Below are 21,448 nucleotides of genomic sequence, written 5' to 3' on the forward strand. Positions count from 1 at the left end.
AGAATACTGACTCTGTGAAAAAAAAAAAAAAAAAAAAAGACTGAAGTTTGTGTTTAATGTAATAAAGTTGAAGAAGGTATAAATCGTTCCTGGAGGCGCTAGAAATGCCAGGCAGTCTGTTAATGACTTTTATAGCGCTCATGAAGATGTTTTATGATGTTTTCTATCTGCTGGCGTAACGCTGCGGGGGGCGGGGCTTAGAGTCCAGGAAGGGGCGGGGCCATCCACCTCTATTTTCTCACTGAGTTCTTTGGAGGAAGCCAGAGAAGCGCTCTGCTGCCTGCTTGCGTCTCACTGCGCGTTAAAGAGAGCCAGACTGACTGAGAGAGGAGGTTCTGCTCCAGCCTGTTGCTGTTGTTGTGAAGTCCAGCCGTCCAGCCATGGAGAGGAGACGGACATCAGTTCGGGGGACAAAGTCCTTCTTTTGGATCCTGTGTGTTGTGTTGGCTGGAGCTGGAGGTAAGCGCGTAAATCCCTGGATGCGTCCTAATGCCTCCAGGCGAGTGGAGACTTGTCACGTTTAAACTGATCGTAAAACTAAACAGAAAGTCGCTTGTTTTCACCGTAGAACCTCACAGAAGTTCTGATTGTTGCTTAATGTGTGTTAAATAGTAATTGTGCTCTGACAGCTCCAGCCTGGCGTAATGTGAGGGCTGTCCTCCTCCTCTCTGGAGCCTTAGCCTCTCCAAACAGCTGCGCAGCATCACAGCTCCAGCCGGAGCGCGTCTGGTTAAACCCTCCGTGGTGGAAAAACATTTTCTACATTTCTCGGGTTGCTGCTGTTGTTTAGAGACGGAACATCTGGCGTGGAGCGGCTTTAGGAGCCCCTCCCCGCGGGGAGCCCACCTACAAACAGCGCCACACTTTTTTTGGGAGCGGATTTTTTTTTTTTTTTTTTACTTTCTTTTAAGATTTTGCTCGTCCAGAAATAATGTCGATAAACGCCCAAGGAAGAGGAGAGCTGCTTCACGCCGACCTTTAATAAGGAGCAGATTTCTCTCCGGTGAATTGCTGCCGCGGGATTGCGGGGATTGCGCGCTTTGAGCGCAGATCAGACGCAGAAACAGCTGGAGCCTCAGCAGGCGCCAGGTTATCACTGCTAAGTCTATTTAGATATGCAAAGTCAGAAAGTCAGCCAGATGAGGCGATTACTTTGACCACAGACCTTAAAAATATATCATCTAAAGTTACCAAATATCACAGACGGGGCGGCTTTCCTTGCGTCAGGAAATTAATGGATGTTTTGCAGACATATTGACAACAGTTCAATGTTGCACCCTTTAGTTTCACACATGTAAACAAGCCAGTATCAGCATCTTTTTTTTAAAAATGGTGATTAAAGTGCTCAAAACGTGTACCCCCTACCTTTAATCGTTGTATGTTGCCACAAGGGCCAACTATGGGGAGAAAAGAGGGTAAATAGTGGGCCCCAGATGTGACTGTCAGCATGCTACAGAAAGGGCCCTTGATGATCTGTCTGTATGATTTGATTGAATTTGGCTTTGTAAAGTACCTTGAGAGGACACATGCTGCTAATTGGCGCTATATAAATAAAATTAAATTGAATATTTACCCATGCTTGAAAACTCTTGGTGAAAAGTAGAACCCATATGGATCCTAGATGGGCATATTAAGACTGCAATAAATGGAAACACCGACACCGGACTGTTCTGGACCCCGGTTGGGTCAGTCGACCGGTTCCAGGCACGCCGCCCTGTCGATTTATGTCGTTTCATACTCCTCACCTAGCGCCTCCAGATCTGACATTAAAACCGCCTCTGGTCCATTTAGCACCCCCTAGTGGTTGGGGTTTCTGGTAATTGCTGCATCTGCATTTTGAAACTCAGATGACCTGGTTGGGTCTCTCCCAGGTCTGTGGGAAAATGATGACTCTAGTCATTATGTGAAACCCTGGTTAGGGAGTCATCGCTGCTCGTCTCCCACCTCTGGGCAGAACTTTATCTGGCTTGTTTGTCTGACAACGATTGTGTAATTTGTACAAAATCCGAAGCGTGCGTGGGAAGAAACGTGAGACGTATGCTGCAGCGGGAGAGGGCCCGATACAGACTTCCCAGGAGTTCTGCTCGAGATTTTCTTGTGGAAAAAGGAAAATCTCTTGACCAGACAAAAGTTTATCACAACAGCTTTAATTCTGTTGTCAGAAAGGAAGTAGTTTTTGACTCTTGCCTATATAGACTAAGTTGGCTAACAGACAACTTTGGTTGGCCAACAACAAAGAGACACACAACCACAAAAGAAAACCCTTCCTCTACTTCTAAATTGTTTATTCTGTGAGCTCTGTAAAGAAAAGCAACGACAGAGATGACGTGAATTATTTGTGAGTGCCGTGAGAAGACCTGGACTAGCTAACCGTTGCCGCTAGCTAACAACAGAGACGTTAGCTTCTGCTTCAAACTTTAACCGGTGAATTCATAACTGAACCGAAATTTTTTAAAACAGAGATTCATGGAAGCGTGACCATATATATATATATTTTTTGGCATCAGGACCACTTTAAGATTAAATTTGATGAGATCTGATGACTTCTTTCAAACAGTTGATCTGTGACTCCATTTTTCTATTTGTGAAAACAACAAACAGGAGTTCTTTGTTTTCTTAACATTAAAACGATAAGATCTGATCTTGTGGTTAACACCTTGCAGCTCTAGCAGCTAAATATCGACCCCTTGCTGTACCTGTTTTCGTAAACACTTGTGGTGGTTGGGCTCCAGACTAGCTCTAGTAGAAGCTGTTTTTTTATTCTGCAGAGAAATTAAATGAAGATCGCTTACAAAACGCACCCTAATGAGAATCATCTAATTTCTTAAACGCATATTTTCCATAGATTTTTAATAGTGTATCGCCCAATATGGAACATAAAGCAAAAATATATTATAATTATTCCAAAATAGCATCCTTTAGGTTTCGGTACATTCATCTTCAAAAAACACACTCAAAGTGGGCTGGTTATTAGTCTGGCTTCACCCGTAATTACATTAAAACTTTATTTTTACCAGGTTATTTTTTTGTTCTTGTAACAGTATTGTTTTTGTCTGGAAATACTAAAACTTAAACGGAATAAAATGCATTGCTTTCCTTAAAATACAAATTTTAATAGTTGTGTCGATAAAGTTTCATAAACTGAGGAATATATTTGCTGTTTTGTTTGCTGATTGAGTGTCTGTAACTCTTCAAAATAAAAAGTGCAGTATTTTTTTGTGGGTTTAAAAAGCTTTACACCATAGAAACAACTGAGTCATATGTGGTTAAAGTCTAAGACTGAGGGGAAAGAAGTGAAACTGGATTCAGCTTGAAGAAAGAAAAGCCTGAGAGGCTCCATTAAGACAGAAAAAGTCTCATTTGTGATGCCTTCACCCCATTTCTGTTATATCCTCGTCGTTGGGGAGTTTCCTTCGTCTTATAGCAACGATGAAAACAGTTGTTTGTGCCACTGCCAGTAACGGATTTCCACTTGGCAAAATATGACCCTAGTCAAAGCCAGCTCTAATCAGCGGCTCTTTTCCTCCCAGAAAAGCTTTTGGCTTCTTGTGGAGGACAATGGTGCAGGAAAAAAAGGGTCAAATAGGAACACTGAATGTATGGAGGTCCAAAAGGGCCACTGTGCTATAAATAAACAAATCATTAAACAACTGTAGTGCATTATGAACTAATTTAAATGGTCGAATGCATGAATACTTGATTAAATACACAATTAAATGTATTTTATTCATAGAGGACAGAATTATGTCTTTAAAATAAATATAAAATAATTTCTTTAAAATAAATATTTTCATGTCATTGTCTTGCAGCACATCATGAATTTAGATAAAAAATGTAGGAACTGCATCTTTCAGCTTTCCCCAATTAAACCAGCGGGCGGAGCTAACACGGTTCTGGTTCAGATAATTGGTCTGATGTAGACTCCCTGTGCTGGTTAACCAATCAGATGCTAGGCTCCAATTAAAGGGCCACAGTCCCAATGGCATGGTGCAGTGCAGCAAGGAAATTATGAAATATTTAAATGGTTCTACATAATTCTAACATGCAATGACTCTAAAATGTTAATTAAAGATCTGTTAATTAGGTATGCATCTAATAAATTATCAGACAAAAATATCTTTACAGATACATTATTTATTTATTCAATATATGTATTTCCAGTGTAATTAAAATGGGAAAATGTATGTAATTCTATTTTAATGATTAAATTTGGACACCTATGGCCTTTTTAAAAAATTAAACCACTCTTTTTCACAGGTGCTATACAATAATTGAATAGATATTAATAAACAAATATGTTTGACATACTGACATTTATTTTTATTATTTTTTTCCACCAAATAATTGACAGATATAGTTATTATTATTATTATGATGAAGTATTTAGTACATTGTGGTAATTTTGGCATACTGAAATGTTCTCCTACAGCATCTGTGAAATAACAAAATTTGAAATGATTTTGTATGATTTGAACAAACATCAAATAAACAACCGTTAACTCATTAATTCTAATATTTAAATTCATATTAAAATTATTGAGAAGCTACTAATTAGGAATGAATTAATTACTCACTGAACCTATTTCTGGTGAGCTAATTTTAACTAAACAATATTTATGTACTGCACAGGAACACTTGTGGCCCTCCGTAATGTATCCGCTCGGTTTTCACGCCTCTCTGATTTCCTTCATGTGTCGTGCTCACATCGATCCTGAGCTAAATGGGTGCATCTTTATTAGAGAGCGTGTTTCCGTAATCAATCTTATCGACGATAAGGCGCCTGCTGGGGGACGCAGGAAGCCGGCGTATGGTGATGCAACAGCTGTGTGGGCATATGCTGCATGTGCGTGAGTAATAGCGAGAGAAGTGGAGGAGGGGGAGCGCCTCTTGTTTTGGGAATTTTCTCTGCGTGCAATAATCTTGAAAGGTTTGTAAATTTTTCATGTTTAACATGCAGCGATTTCTGCCCGACATTACCGCCGGTGGTGACCTCCACGCTGCTGGGAACAGCTTGTCCCCCACGCGGGTGATTTTTCTGAGCAGCCCAGGGTCGCGGCATTAACCAACGCGTTTACAGCCTTGATTCTTCAAGAACTACGTGCTAAAAAAAACCAGAACAACACCAACAGTGTGACTTTGTAAACCCAGCTGGGGCCTTGGTGAGCTGTTCATGGTATGAGAACCTCCAGTGGAAGTACAGAAATAAGTCAAAGTACGAACACAGAGCCACATATAATCACTTTATTCAGAAAACTACAAATATTACTACTACCTCTAGTGGACAACACAATTATTAGTTATGATGATTCATTCTGAACATTTAACCTAATTAATTTCAACACATCAAATTAATCACCCAGTTACTTTGATTTAATCTAATTACACAGATTCCAATTAGGTTGTAGGTATTTTACACTGTAGTCAAATTTTGTCAATAATCCCACTTGATAAAGGTTAACCATCTATGAGTCTACTATGAGGCAATCCCTCCTGCTGAGTAAGCACGTGGTGACAGTGGAAAGCAATAACTCCCTGTTAGCAAGTGGAAAACCCCTGATTTATTTGTTTATTGCTACTTTGTTACATTTACTCAGTAAAAATAGCATAAATTACTAGTAGTTTTTCCGTGCTTAGATTGTAAATTTCTGTTTTTTTTATGTTGTAATGCTGCTTTTCATGGACTAGCGGTAAAAAAAAAAAAGCAGCTGATATCTGCTTCTAAGCCGTCCGTCAGGTCAGCAGGAGGTTTTATATCATGACTGTCTGTATTATTTATGAGTGGAAAACCTCCACACAGACCAATTTGTCGTTGGTTTGGTTGTGGTAAGAGCGCAGCAGCCTTCTTTCAGCCAGCTGACGGACAATGCTCAGCAACAGGTGGGGGAGGAGCAGCCCTGCTCCCTCCAGAAGTTATAGGAAGATACGAGGAAAAACCTTTTACAGCTATAGCGTCTTTTTTCCTCCACGTTAAGATGAATGGACCTTTAAATAAGGCAGATATCAGATGAAGCTGCTAATAACTAAGCAGCTTAATTCCCAACAATAAATAATTCGACTTTACATAAACTGGCCTTTTTAAACCCACACAGATCTGCTTAATTACTGATGAGAAGCGTGTTGTTGTGTATAAGTTGCCCCACTAAGGAGAGAAAATAAATACCCAGGTGTTTTGCTGAACATGGTGACCTGCTGACATTTAACCACTTCCTTTTGCCACCAGTAAGTTTCCAAACATCAGATTGAAGCACTTCCTGTGACTGTTCACCTGGTTACTGCGTTACACCTGGAGCTCCTAACTAAACCGGCTGTCTGGTCCGCGTTCGTGGAGCGGACACTCCCCGCCTGGTTCTGGGCGCGGGAATGAGGCGCGGTGCGGTCGCATGGCAGCGAGAGGGACCGGTCGGACAGTTTAGCAGAAAAGAAGACCTGGAGCTGAGTCGGATATCAAATGCTCCAAGTCTGAGGGCGAGGAAGCTGTCAGCGGCAACACGCCCCGAACAGGTGACACCGAGGCCTACAACAAAGAGGGCCTGTTCCTGGGGGCCTCTGGGGGGGGGGGGCTGTGGGGGCCCTGGAGGCAGACATCACAGGAGGAGGAACCTAATTCTGTGAGAGAGACGTCAGCTGCACACACATGCTAGACAAGTCCTCGCTGCACGTATTAATCAACACGCCTGGTGTCTGCTGAGGCTGTCTGCCCGATCACAGCAGCCGGGGGGCCCATGCGGGTGAAAAACGCTCGCTTGGCGCCTCCAAACGTGAGATATAAGCTCCCTCCCAACGCCGCGCGGCCTTTGTTGGACAGAGACGTGTGAAACGCAATCCGCCTGAACCCGTCAGCCTCTGATCTGAACTCATTTTTACCAGAAACTCAACACTTATGTAAATCAGGCAAGAAAAGGCAGAGGCAGGCGAGGCGGGCGTGAAACCGAAGACCCCCCCCACCCTCCTCCTCCTATTGTCCCACAGAGCAGACAGGAACAGCCAGAGGATACCAGTTTCACCTTAATCACCCTCCACGTTCTTCCTATTGCTTCTCTTTGCACACAATAGTGATTGTAGAGTCCAGCTGCCAGGAAAATCTTCTGTAGCGCAGAGGAAGCACACGCTGTGCGCGCTCAGACACGCACGGCCAGCCAAAGAGCAAAGGTCGCAGCGTATTATGCTACTGTACTTCCCTCTCAGCTGATTGATAGCGAACCTTGTCAGCCGCCTCTCACATTAAAGAGAAATACAAGCGGCTTTTGCTTCCTGATTTGTGTGCTAGCCGAACCCAAACACGGCTCCCCGCCTGGCGCATGGGCCAAAAACTCACAGTTCATCGCTCAGTCTGATTAAATAGCAAGAAGTTGCTGAAAGAGCGCTTTTTTTCTGTGTAAACTTTCACACATGTTGCAATACTTCCCACTTCTGCTGTTGGTAGACAGAAAAAAACAAAGAATCATTCTAATTAACAAGCAAGTTTTTAAAAACTGTAAGTCGATAAACACAAAGAATCCACAAATTAAAGGAAATATATGTAAATAAGAGGCCAGAAGTGAAACAGGCATGATGTTTTATATATTTTTTTAGTTTCCAGAGAGGGGCCACAGCAAGAACCAGTTTGGCTAGGAAGGCCCCGGGCCAAATATATTCTTGAAATTAGTATTTTTCCTTGATTTGAACAGATAAATAAGACAATTTGTCCAATGGAATAAGATTTTTTGCACTTAAAATAGGAACAATTCATCTCCATCATCTTATTTCAAGTGCAGGATATTTAATTATCTTATTTTAGGGGTAAAAATACTCTTTCCATTGGCAGATAATCTTATTTACCTGCTCAAATTAATGACAAATACATTCATTTCAAGACAATTTTACTTACTTTTAGTTCCATTTTTGCAGTGCAGTAAAGCCATGGGCCAAAAATATTCTTGAAATTAGTATTTTTCCTTGATTTGAGCAGATAAATAAGACTATTTGCCCATGGAATAAGGTTTTTCATCTCCATCATCTTATTTCAAGTGCAGGATGTCTAATTATCTTATTTTAGGGGTACATTAGCAAATAGTCCTATTTACTTTTAGTTCCCTTTTTGCAGTACATATTTCTGAACATTTCCTGTAAAAGAAATGGGGGGGAGGGGGGGGGGAACTACAGTAATTGTAAAGTATTAAGTATTAAAAAACCCTACTTCTATCACTAAATGCTTCATGTGTTGGAATGGCCTAGTCAAAGTCCAGACCTGAACCAAAATCGAGAAATTCACTGAGCTGGAGCCGTTTTATGAAGACAGAGGGAGGAAAAAAAGCTGCAGTGTGAAGACGTGCACAGCTGATGAAGTTGAGACGCTCCCCGAAGGCTTTGCAGATGTCACAGAAGGCAGATATGCAAAGTTTGGATGCAAATGCACGCCACACTTTTCAGATTTCTATGCATCATTGTGGTGGGGAGGGAGGGCTGGTTTACAGTGATGGCCTCCTGGTTACGGTGCAGGAACTGTTTAAAGGCCTGCAGAGGGGAGGTGGCGGGGGAGCCTGAGCACGCTGAGACGACTCAGGAAGGAAGTCCACTCCTCAGACCTGCTGCTGACCGCTCTGCATATTCACACGCTTACTGTAACGCTGCTGTTTCTCATACTTCTCTATTGATTCGGTCCACCCCCTCACATCCTTGTAGCTAGCTCGTACACACTTCCTGTCCTCTTTAGCTGCACATAGCAGTTTCCAGCGCTTGCACCCGCTCTGCAGTCTGCTGCAGCCACGTTGGGCTGCTCCACTGGCGTTCACGTCGGGCTCACTGGAGCGCGTTAGTCGCTCCGAGGGATTCTCCAGACGCTCTCCACCTTTTTGTTGTTCTCTCCCAGAGCATCTGTGTGTCGGGGCGCTGTTAGACCACAGCTACTGACCGAAGCTTTATTTTTGTTGTGACGAAAAGCGTTCAGGAACAAAGCGCATCTCCTCGTGCATTTTACTGCATCTCTAAAGAAGTTAAAACAGGATGTGGTTACGAACAGAACTCATGAGAGTGAGATAGGTGCAGCGTGCAGGAGATGTCTCACTGCTGTCTGGTGTGCTTCCCGGTGTATACAAATACACATATCTGCAGATAATCTGCCGTTTTGTTGCTTTATTATTGCATCTATATATATATATCTATATATATATATATATAGATATATATATACATAGAATTTAAAGAGGAACCTGCAATTTGGCTCCCAGAAGAGGGTGGTACCGTATACTTGATTAAGTCAGCAGATTGTTCAGTGGTTCTAACCGCAGTTTAAATCCACAAAATGAAAAACAAACTGTTCTGACCCAAAGGCACCAAAAAAAAAAAAAAGAAAGGGAAAACATGCAGAATCTGGTCATGGAAAATGCTAAGCTTGGACTTTAGGTCCCCGCTGGGATTGCTCGTTGCTGCAGAGGTCTGTTTGTGTCGTGGTTGTGTCTGGGAAACGTCGCGGCATCAGAGCTGATTCACATCTAGTTTGGCTTCTAAAGGAAGCTGTGATTTACTCCAGGAATACATTTAAGTCACTTTATGTTCTTTAAACTAAACATGAACCCTGAAAGGATTCAGTTGACGTGGGTTTGAGCCTGCCAAGCAGAAGAAGTCATTGGTAATAAACTGATCCGACGGTCGAAGCCTGACAGGAACTGGATCTGACTTCTGAAGACAGACTCCACTTTAATTGGAAAGAGAAGACCTCAGCTTGTCTCGTCATAATACCTCCTGGAAACCCTACCTGCTCAGGTGTGTTTGGGCTTTTTGTCCTCTTAGATCACTGGCTTCTGTCCAGGTGTAAAGACTCTGCCACTCTGAGCTTTTCTCCATTCAGCTGGCAGCAAACCAGCAACCAGAGCAACAAAACCTCTCAGCAGAGGTGCAGAGGTGGCGGTAAGGATGGAGACGCTGATCTCTGCTTCTCCAAATCAGCTAATTGTCCTTATGTCTGTGCAGCTTTCTAATGGATTTAATTTACATTTTTGTTTTGGAAAATCTAGTCATGGCAGACCTAAAATGACCTGAACCAAGTGGGACTTCATCATCCCTCATCCATTAATATTGGAGCATTTTCCCCCCGTGGCTGAACCTCTCAGCTCCTTTTTATTTCCTCGACCTTCTTCCTTTTACTAGCAGCTACCAACGTTAACTCTACGCCCAACTAGACTAGACGCCTTACTAAAGCATTCATAGCACCTAAACATTTAACATTTACAACCTTTAGTGTATTTTATTAATATTTTCTGCAATAGACCAACACAGAATGGTGCCTATTCAATTCAATTCAATTTTATTTATATAGTGCCAATTCATGAAACATGTCATCTCAAGGCATTTTACAAAGTCAAATCAATCATATTATACAGATTGGTCAAAAATGTCCTATATAAGGAAACCAGTTGATTGCATCAAAGTCCCAACAAGCAGCATTCACTCCTGGAGAAGCGTAGAGCCACAGGGAGAGTCGTCTGCATTGTACATGGCTTTGCTGCAATCCCTCATTCTGAGCAAGCATGAAGTGACAGTGGAAAGAAAAACTCCCCTAGTTGTTCATCCTTTGCTAAAGGCTAAGCAGGTGGGAGAAAGAGCTCTGGTCAGATGAGATTACATGCAGGACTCTACTTAACATGATGGTAGCATCATGCTACGGGGATGCTGTCTGTCAGCACGGACGGTGAAGCTGGTCAGAGTCAGCAGGACGATGAATGCTCTACATGCAAAGCTGGTGGATATAAACCCAGACAGACGTCCAGCAGGAGCAGCGTTCGCTTACAGCGGCTGAATGCAACACACGCTGTGATTTTTGCAGTTCTAGTCTGCAGGAAAACCAAATATTTTCAAATTTTTCTTACATTTCATGTGTTTCTGGTGCATTAAACCTGATAAAATACGAGCCATCTGTCAAACGGCTTAATTGAACCCTGGATTTAGCAGGAAGTGTGATCAGACTCTCCTCTGTCGTCTCTCTCCAGCCAAGGCGGATAGCAGCCACCCGGACTCCCCGCTGAGCGTCGCCGCCGCCCACCTGCACTACTCCTGTCCGGAGGGGGCGACTGCCAGGCTGGTGTGCAACCAGAAAAACGCCGGGGCGTACGCCAAGGACCACATACGGGAGCGATGGCTCTTCACGCCCCACACGGACCAGCACTGCAAAGTGGGCCAAGGCCCGCGCCATCTCTTCCGCAACCAGAAGGAGCTGCCGCAGGGGCTGAAGATGGAGTACACGGCCGACAGCATGTCGGTGATCCTGCAGGACGTGACCTACGCCGACCAGGGCCGCTACTGCTGCATGGCCCTGGAGGTCAGCGCCGATCAGAGCCATCCGAAGGTGCTGCAGAACAGCCACAGCCACATCATCCTCCACGTCACGCCAAGTAAGCGCAGCAGCCGGGGACGGAAAGCTCATTTATGATTTCATCTCAAGTGGTCGGCTCAGAATAAAGGCCTGTTTATGTGTTTTATCCAACACGTGGGATGCCGGCATGTTTACACTGCAAAAACGGATCTAAAAATAAGCTAAATGTTCTTAAACATAGTGTTTTTGTCCTTGATCTGAGCAGGTAAATATCATTATTTGCCAATGGAATGAGTATTTTGACCCCTAAATTAAGATAATTAGACATCCTGCACTTGAAATAAGATGATGGAGATGAATTGTTCTTATTTTAAGTGTAAAAATCTTATTCCATTGGCAAATAGTCTTATTTACCTGCTCAAATCAAGGACTGATACACTAATTTTAAGAAAATTTTACTTATTTTTAGTTCCGTTTTTGCAGTGTAGAAATGAAATACACTGCAAAAGGGAACTCAAAGTAAGTAAAATATTTGTGTATTTTTCATTGATTTGAGCAGGTAAATCAGACTATTTGCCAATAGAATAAGATTTTTGCACTTAAAATAAGAACAATTCATCTCCATCATCTTATTTCAATTGTAGTTTATCTAATTATCTTATTTTAGGGGTAAAATTACTCATTCCATTGGCAAATGGTCTTAATTAGCTGCTCAAATCAAGGAAATATACGCACATTTCAAGAAAATTGTACTTACTTTTAGTTCCCTTTTTGCAGTGTATTGAGTTGGTCTGAGTTTAGTTGAGGAGGATTTGCCGTAAATGTGAAGATGTTTTGTTTCTCCAGGGAGAGACGGGCCAGTAAACTGCACTTTCTGGGACACCACGCCTCCTGCAGGTATGAAATCTTTCCCGGCTCTCTAAAAGCGGCCCATGACTGGCAGCTTGGCGTCTTTTCTTAAATTAAATTCCTGCTTTTCCTGCAGCAGCCTCGGTGCCCGTGGCCTTGGCTTTGGCAGCCTGCATCCTGGCTCTGCTCTCGCTGCCTCTTATCCTGGTGCTGGTCTACAAGCAGCGGCAGAACTCCCAGTCACACAGGCGTACGTATTAACACTCCTCCATCGTTGCTTTGGGTCGGCCTTCATCGTTTCAGAACAATTTATCAGAGACAAATCTAAGCTGGGAACGAAATGAATGATTTTATTTATTATTATGTACAGTATTAGAATATAGTTTATAAAAAAACATAAAAAGACTATGTTTATGTGAATGAACGACTTTTATCGAGTCAGTCCACAGGATCTCAGCCAGATCGGTGTTCAGACTTTGACTAGGCCACTCCAGAACCCTCTGTTTGGGTTGTGAGACACTCCAGTGCAGACCTTCTGGTGTGTTTTAAATCCTGGTTCTGGAGGTAAAGGTGACAAACCGATGACCAGACATGCTGGGGAACAGAACTTCTGGGTTTATCAGTTCCAGCAAAGTGTCCTGAAGAGCAAAGCAGCCTGGGAGCATCATGTCACAGATTAAATATCCCCAAAAGTGATGCATCATCAAGATGTTTGTGGTGAATGTGAGCCGGACCTCTGTGTTTGTTCGGGTCAGCACCGTTTTGGGCTTCTTTTGCTCCCATGGAGGCTGGTCTGCCCCATGCCTGCAGAGCTCCAGACGCCGTGGCCTCCTGGAGGAGTCATCCTCATCATGCTGTAGGAGTAATTTTAGTTCCTGACCCCTGCTTAGAAGGTCCACCGTGCTTCCAGGTCTTCTCCATCTGTAAATAACTGCTAGTACCGCGCCTTAAAGGCTCCTTTTTAGACTTCTCTGACATCTTCCTCAGGTGGTATTTCACAGATGTTTTGATCTGCTGGTCTGGTAATAATAAGGCCTTGATGTTGTTTCTGAAACTCATCTAGAACGTTGTGGTTAATCACAGTTAAAACCTTTGTTATCACGTTTAAAACTTCAAAGCAGCAGAGGTCTGCACGGTGGCCAATGCTGGCAGCAGCGTGAACACAAATCATTTCCATCTCCCAGCTCTGGTTCAGGTCTGCGTGTGTTTTTATTTTTTTTTAATACGCCGGGCTTCCCAGACTGTCGCGTGTGTGACCCGTTTCCTGTGGCTGTGGCCGATTAACCGTAGTGGGAAGCACATTGTCGCTCTGCCGCGTCCCAGCTCGGTCACAATGGCTCATTTCCTGTTTCCTCTCTCCTCCCAGGTGGACAGGAGCTGGTGAGGATGGACAGGTACGTTTTCCCACAGTCAGCTGGTCGCTCAGAGCAGCATCAGAACATACCGGGAGGCTGGTTGCTTCATCCCTTCATCGTTTGGTGGCCAGTTTTAGGGGGTTTCTTACAGGTTGTGTGTTAATTGTTGTAGAAATTTGCTGATGATTCAGTGTTTTTCTTCAGCATACTTATAGCTTACAGTAAAGAGATGCTATGTGACTCCAATTGGTCAGAGTCAACTCATCCAAACAGGAATCAAAGGAAATTTGGGTTAATATAAAATCTTTAGAAAGCGATATTCAACTAAATTAAAGTTTAAGTCAGATTTGAGTGGTTCTGTGGTAATTTATCTGCTGAATCTACAAAAATACCCCAGTAGAAAGAAAAATAAGCTGATGTGAAAAGGTTGGGTGCATCTGTGATAAGATGGGGTTGTGAACTGAAGCAGGGTATAGTAGCGTCTCCACTGCAAAAAATGGAACTAGAAATAAGTATAAGTATTTGTCCTTAATTTGAGCAGGTAAATAAGATTATTTGCCATTCCATTGGCAAATAATCTTATTTACCTGCTCAAATTAAGGACAAATACACTAACGTTAAGAACATTTTACTTATTTTAGATCCGTTTTTGCAGTGCCAGACCACGGTGCTGTCAGGAGCACACGGCCTGTTTGACTGGTCACTGTCTCCAGGTATAGGTTAATCCTCTGCTCACCAATCTGTTCACGGCAGAAAACACAAACACAAAGGCGTCTGCGTTGAGCAACAGGCCAGTTTTGTAAGGGAGCATTGAGTCATGTTGCTGGTTTCCTGCTGACTTCTCCTTATTGTGTGTCTTTGTGCTTCCAGTGAGGCCCAGTGCCATGAGAACCCGGTCTTTCTGGGGGGGTCCCCGCAGACAAAGACCCGCACCGTGTCCCAGATCCTGACCAGGCAGGCCTCGGAGACCGGCCGCCACTTGCTGTCCGACCCGGGAACGCCCCTCTCTCCCCCCACGCACGGCGACGTGTTCTTCCCGTCTGAAGGTAGGCGACACGGACACCGAGGCTGAAAAAGGTCTGCTAGGAGAGAAAAACACACCTTAGGGCCAACTAGTGAAGCCCTTTTTCTCTGAGACTCAGCGTCCGCTCTCCTTTGGTAGAAGGATCCTCTTTTGTCCAGGTAAAGTTCTCCAAATCCACCAGACTGACCCTGACTGAATCTGTGGCCCAGATTTGGTTTGGTTGGACCATGACACAAGAAGCAGAAGGTTTTGGACGGCTTTATTTGAGAAAGGAAGGCAACGGTCTGGCAACGGGGAACACGGGAGGTTGCTGCCGCGTAAACGTTGGAGCAATTATGAAGCAATTCCTGCTATAAATGCTTATTTCAGGTTAACGGGGTTCATTTATTCTGGAAGGGTGGAGTGAAATCAAGCAAACTGAAATGGATCAAAAGTGCCTCAGATTAGTGGTAGTTCACTGCAAAAACGGAGCTAAAAATAAGTCAAATTGTCTTGGAATTAGTGCATTTATCCTTGATTTGAGCAGCTAAATAAGATTATCTGCCAATGGAATGAGTATTTTGACCCCTAAACTAAGATAATTAGACATCCTGTACCTGAAATAAGATGATGGAGATGAGTTGTTCCTATTTTAAGTGCAAAAAAATCTCATTCCATTGGCAAATCATCTACCTGCTCAAATCAAGGACAAATACACTAATTTCAAGAATATTTGACTTATTTTTAGTTTTGTTTTTGCAGTGTTTATAGTTTATATCTTATCCTCCCCAAAAAGTCTAAGTGTAAATAATAAATGATAGATGAAAAAGGATTCGTTTATTAAAGTCTAATCATGTACGAAGCTTCCTGAAGTCCGTCTTCCCTCTAAATGTATTTTGTCCATTTCTGCTTAAGAAATATAAATTTTTTTAATAAAGTTGTGTCGTTTTAATCGGTTATAAATGTAAGAAAAGCCTGACTCTGAGGCACATCCTTCACTTAGCGGCTGGTTGAGGCATCTTCTGCCAGCTTTCGTGATCTCAGGCCTTTTCTCACGTCCTGCCAGCGTCTCAGAGGAGAACCACTTTCAGGTGGTTTTCTGCGCTCGGTCTTCTGGCTCCAGGACTCAGGACTGAGTCATAATGAGACTTTCAGACCTCAGCAGACGACTACCCTGCAGGTTCCACCGTCATCCTTCAGCGCGTCCTGCAGACCTGACCCAGATCAGCGCAGCTCGCAGTCTCTCTCTCTCTTTGAGTCAGACCAAAACCTCTCTGGTCTCCTCGCTTACCTGATCGCTCGCTCGTTTCATTAAAGGGTAAATTCTTTCTCGCTGCCTGAAAAATCAGAAAAAATGAAGACGTTTTTCCGTCTTCCCACTGCACCGGTCCTCGTCCTTCAGTTTGGTGTCCTTCAGACCAAACTGAATAACTTAACCGACTTTGTGATCTTCTATCAAGGAGAATGTTCTCCAGGTGATGCAGGTAGAAAATAAATTGTGTTCGCTGGTAGAAAACGAACTCGTCTTTAGACACTCGTCTCTACGTTTCTGGTCAGTGGTACTTGTGGCGTCCTGTGAGAGTATTACACAAGGCTGCAGCTCAGAAAGTTCAGATTACAACATCCACACAGCGACTGGTGCAATCCAGCCGAGCTGTGACTGCGTTCGTGTTTGTGATGAAATATCCTGTCGTGCAGAAATGCATGTTCACCCTTTAAAGGGCCTGGCGGATGCTGATAAAACCCGTCCAGCAGCGCTTGTTCCCCGTCTGACTCCATCAGCTCGCTGCTCGAACCAAAAGAGTATCAAAGCATTAGGAACGGGGACGGGGTTCGATTCCAGGGGGTTTCTGGAGCCAATGGGCACCTGGGCAGACATTCCTAGCATACCGAGCTGGATGATTGAATTTCCTCACAGAAAAATCTCAGACGATGAAGAAATACTCCCTAAAACGGTCAAATAAGTGTTCAGAAGAGCTTCAGCTGGTTGTGGCTTGTTGAGGGTATTGCTCGTTGAAGGGAAGAATGCTGACAAGGCAGTTTAGCAACGCAAATAGGCTCTGCATTCAGTTCATCAAGTTGTAATCTTTTTAAAATGACAAATATACTCAGATTAGGCAAAACATTATGACCCCCTGCCTCATAGTGCATTGCTTGCCCTCCTGCTGCAGAAACAGCCCTGACCCGTTGATGGGTGGACTCCATTAGGCCCCTGAAGGTGTTCTGGGGTAGATGTTAGCAGCAGATCACAGAAGTCATGTGATATTGGCGACCTCCAACGATTGGACTTGTTTGCTCAGCCCGTCTCACAGATTATCTGGAGGGGCAAGGCCACAGCTGAAAGTCGTTGCTGTGCTTCTTCCTGAAACAGTTTTGCTTCGTGGCCGTTAGCAGCGTCCTGCTGATGGAGGCCGTCGGGGAGTATCGTTTCCCTGGTAGGGACCGCATGGACCTTCACGTTGCTTAGGTAGCTGGTACATGTTCAAGCACCGTGGAGAGAAGGACCCAGCGCTTCTCAGCAGAGCCTTGGCCAAAGCATCACACTGGCTCCGCTTGCGTTCTGCCAACAGTGCATCCATGTGCTGCCCTGGTAGGGTGGTGCAGGAACCCAGCCTTCAATGGGAGTAATCAGAGCAGGACAACTTCTTCCATTGCTTAGCGGCCCATTCTTGGCTCTGTCTGTGGAGGACAGGCCTTGGTGTGGGGCTGATCGGTACGGCTGCTTTCTACTGCAGTAATTTAAGCTAGCAGCTCATCTGGTGGACTGAACCTCGTGGGCCAGCCTTCGTTTCCCACGTTGACCCTCCGGTTGTTCACCACCTCTGAGAGAGACTGACCCCTGCAGACCAGGAACGCTCTACCGTCATAACTTGGCTCTGGTCAAACCCAATTAAAGCCTTAATTCAATTCAATTTTATTTATATAACGCCAGTTCATGAAACGTCATCTCAAGGCTCTTTAATTCCATCAAATCCTCCAGGTTGGTCAGAAAGTTTCCTCTCTAAGGAAACCCAGCAGGTTGCATCAAGTCTCTCCAAGCAGCATTCACTCCTCCTGAAAGAGTGTAGAGCCACAGTGGACAGTCGTCTCCATGGTTGATGGCTTTGCAGCAATCCCTCATACCGAGCATGCATGAAGCGTGGCCATTTTTCCTGCTTCTGTCACAGCCGCTTTGAGGACAAAATGTTAGTGACACCTTCTACCAGCTCACCTGTTAGACGCTCACCTGTCTGTGGTCAGGGTGTCATGCCCGACTGCTGATGTAAAACTGGACTCGGTCTTATGCAGACGCTGCCGTTTTGGCCTCACATTCATTTCTGTTTCTTGTAGAAAAACTATCTTAGTGAAAAACATCAATGCTTGATTGCAACATGAAAGTCCAGCTGTTGTTTTTTTTCCCCTCCAAAAAAGGAGCGGTTCAGATATTTTCAAAGACTTCTTCGTCCGTCATGGATGATTTCCTCTGCCTCTTTGTCGGGGCTTATTTCCTCCAGATGTTCTGCAGAAACACAATCAGTGCGCCCGATGTTGGGTTCTGTGAGGACGCCTCCGCGTTCTTCGTGGGTAGGGAACCTGCGCAGTTTAACAGGCAGCACTTCCCTGTTATCGTGATTATGTTGCAACTGTGGGTTCGGTCCTCTTTGTTCTGCTTTTTTTTCTTTTTTTTTTTTTTTTACAGTTTCCAGCAAAAACACCGCTCTTCTGTGAATGTTATCAGTCTGGGTCTGCCCCTTTTCGAGTCAGTGTGGTTAAAAAACTGCAATAACACCAGTGTCGTCACTCTCCTTTTGACGAGTTCTGTCATATTTGTGCAGGAAGTGCGGAGCTGAATGTGCAGACGCCTCCAGATGTTTGTCAGCTGTCAGCAAAAAAACCAAAAGGGCCTGATTGTGTCAGACGGACTCCACCGTTTCCACGTATTCCCAGATTTTCTCTCTTTTGTTTCTCTTTCAGACACCCTCCAGGAGTGTCCAGACCTGGTGCAGATCTAAAGCTGATTCTTCACCCACACCGTTGACCCAGAAAGACTCCCGCGGCTCTCCTGTTCTCCCCTTCATTTTAAAACCAATGCTATCCCTATGATCTGTCTCATAGTAGATACACAAACACAAATTATTCCTGTCTGGATCTGTCATCTGTACATTGTCTGGACCGCAGGAGGGAGGAAGGCAGCGTTTCTGATCCACATACCCCCGTCCACCTACAACAACAGCTGCAGGCCAAACGTGAAGTTAAGTCAAAGTTTGATCTCCAAACTCTGACAACAGCTCACAGCCCCTCAGATACCCGGCTTTGACGGACGCTATAATAAATGTGACGGTCTTGGTCTGCGAGGAGTGATGTACGAAGCTTTTTCCCTGCCTGCAGCTGGTAGCGGGATCGGGAAACGACTCCGATCTCTGCAGGGTCTGAAACGGCTGCCGATCTTTGTTCTCTCTTTCTCTCAATGTGAACTTTGTGTGGCCAAATTTAGAGCGTCTGATTGGAAATACGTCTCTTTTGCTGGTCATTAGGGAAGTGTCAGACGAGCGGTTTCACGAAGTGACCTGGCGTTGTGCACAGCAATCAGACCGACAGACTCTTAAACCTCCATTTCAAAAACCAAAAACCTTCAAGCCGGGACTCAAACGCCTTCCGTCTAGCTTTCCGTTTTTCTGAAAGGACCAAAGAGACGAGTGGACCAGAGCAAGAAATGGACAGGGGTGCAATCGCAAGGGACACATTAACGGGTGTTTTCTCAAAGGATCAAAGAGGAAACAGTGGTTCAAGTCAAACCATCATATACCTCCGAGTCACCGTGCGAGGTGATGATGGCGCTGAAAGCTGGACTTCTGAAAGGCTTTGCTGGCTTCACAAACACTTCCAGCCAAGACTTCTGACTGCCTGGTTTTTATCAGGCTGGTAAGGGTAGTAGAAGTCATCCTGCCGTTCTGTGGCTCTACGCCACCAAGCACAGCAGCAACACTCGACGTCTCAAACGGGTTTGGGCCTGATGGCTTCAGGGCGTAATGTAGCAACAGCCTATTGTGTAACAAAAAAACAAGGACTTAGATGCTTTGCAGTCATGTTTGTGTTTTCTTAAAGGACCACCAGGCTTTGCAGTGACGGTGATGGTGGACTTATGTAAGGGTTTACTGCCTATGTGCCTTAATGTGACGGTTGTAGGTAGACGACGGACGGACGGTGGTCTTTGACCTGGCTCAAAAACGACGGCCTTATTATTTTCTATTGAACAACCCAGATTAGCAGTGTCCGTCAGGTGGTTGACACCTCAAGGTGTGCTGACCCGATAAAGGGACCGCAGGCACCACCTGATGTCGGTTCCCTTTGGTCTGGGCAAATTGTCTGACATTCATCATGCGTAGGACTCTCTAGCTTGGATTTCAACCCGGTATCTTGTGGTCTTGCAGTGCCTGCTCCCATCTGTGGCAGACCTGACCAGCTGGATTGGAGATTTAGGAACGCATTGGAGCAGTTTAATGAGAAACTTGTTTATCGTAGAAATGTTTGGTGAAAGATGTTTTAGATACGAAAAGACAACATATTTTCCTAGAAGTGGCATTATGTTCCCTTTTTGCTTCTGTTTTTCCTAATACTCTCCCGCCGTCCTGTACTTCTACAACTGCACCGTAGCCTTAAACATTCTTGTATATAGTTTAAAAATAGATTTTATTGTTTTTTTTGGAAAGAGTTTATTGTCTGTGTATAATAATAAAGAAAAAAAAATGTTTATCTTTTGAATGTAGCCTCACAGATAGCACGGAAAACTCTTCTAGGAGTGGAGCTGTCTGCCTTTTATATTGTGTTTTCTGTTTATCAGGGTAAAAGGTTCGAAGTGTGCAATTAGGTCTGAACAGCCAAAACCTGTTGAACAAAAGAGAGACGGGTCTGAATCGCCATCCTGGGGGCCAGTTGTAGGAACGTTGAGATGAAACCGCACCTCTGTCCACGTGTGACTGCCAACCCCGAGGTGTTATTTTTAAACCGCTGTGAGATGCACACAGCTGGTGCCAAACGGAAATCATCTGCAGAAACAAATTCAGCAGGTTGGCTGCTGAGTTTAGGGGCGTCTTTGTGTGCAAAGGAGGGACGAAATTTATAAGAATTGATATGTGTCTGCCCTCAAAAGTCACTTTCATGTTGTATCTGTGTGTTTTTTATGCTGTAAAAAGCTTGCATGAGAGGACTTTTCTGGCTTTTAGTAGCCTGTAAAAATAAAAGTGGAACCCTGAAAGCCTTGTAAATCTCCTGTGTCGTCTGTGAAATCATCTCCAATGACAGATCTACAGAGGCGGGTGCCGTGCAAGGACTCGCTGCGGCTGCTGTCCAGGGATTCAGGGCCGATAAAACAAGGCCGTTCCACTTGTGTGGCTCTGAGAGGCCGTGCGCCAGGGAGGGGGTTGGCACTGAGCACGGAAACAATAAAAATAACATTTCTTCTTTTCTATTCGAGGAGACGGAGAGCTCAGTGATCCCTTTGTCAGCCGGTCTCACATTAACAGTCTGTACAGTGCATTGACGGGAACCTGGTTTATCTCAGGTTTGTGCCACCCACGTCCTGAGGGGTAAGATGGCAGCAAGCGTCTTTTAATCTGAACAGTCGCATTTAAAAGGCTTTTTAAAGGGCAAAAGCGATGCTCGCCGTTGTCTTTTAGGAACCGTGACTTGTGGCTTTCCTGTTGACAAAACAAGGTGTTTCCTTCGCAGTCGCTTTCCACTGCCGTCAACTTTCTGGGTGATCGGTTTCTGGGTTTGCCGTGTTCACTTTATCTTATGTGTTAGCAGCACCGACTACCTGCAATGCAGTTACAGCAGCACTGCAGAAAATCCAAAAGCTGATACAACTCTTCTGTTATTTATGATTTAATCCAACATCTGACATTTATTCATCTAAAAATAATGAAACAAACTTTATTCTCAGCCAAGTATAAAGGTTCATCCATAATATCTGAA

At 44.2% G+C, this 21,448-nt stretch overlaps 2 protein-coding genes across 3 annotated transcripts in view; one reads left to right on the forward strand and one right to left on the reverse strand.

Moving 5' to 3' along the window:
* cdh23 (cadherin-related 23) overlaps positions 1–21,448 on the reverse strand; it is a 263,409-nt gene that overhangs the window by 29,286 nt on the left and 212,675 nt on the right. The window lies entirely within an intron of this gene.
* Positions 256–20,739, forward strand: vsir (V-set immunoregulatory receptor). Of its 2 annotated transcripts, none has more exons than XM_012866216.3 (7): positions 256–459; positions 10,965–11,366; positions 12,134–12,184; positions 12,273–12,386; positions 13,503–13,530; positions 14,362–14,537; positions 18,449–20,739. In XM_012866216.3, exons 1-7 carry the CDS (start codon positions 381–383, stop codon positions 18,484–18,486), a joined length of 888 nt encoding a protein of 295 aa, XP_012721670.2. In that variant the 5' UTR covers positions 256–380; the 3' UTR covers positions 18,487–20,739. The 2 variants fall into 2 exon arrangements, with proteins under 2 accessions (XP_012721670.2, XP_012721678.2); XM_012866224.3 differs by having other exon boundaries at positions 12,276–12,386.

Source organism: Fundulus heteroclitus, chromosome 22 (genome assembly GCF_011125445.2).
Source record: "Fundulus heteroclitus isolate FHET01 chromosome 22, MU-UCD_Fhet_4.1, whole genome shotgun sequence".
Classification (NCBI taxonomy): Eukaryota; Metazoa; Chordata; class Actinopteri; order Cyprinodontiformes; family Fundulidae; genus Fundulus; species Fundulus heteroclitus.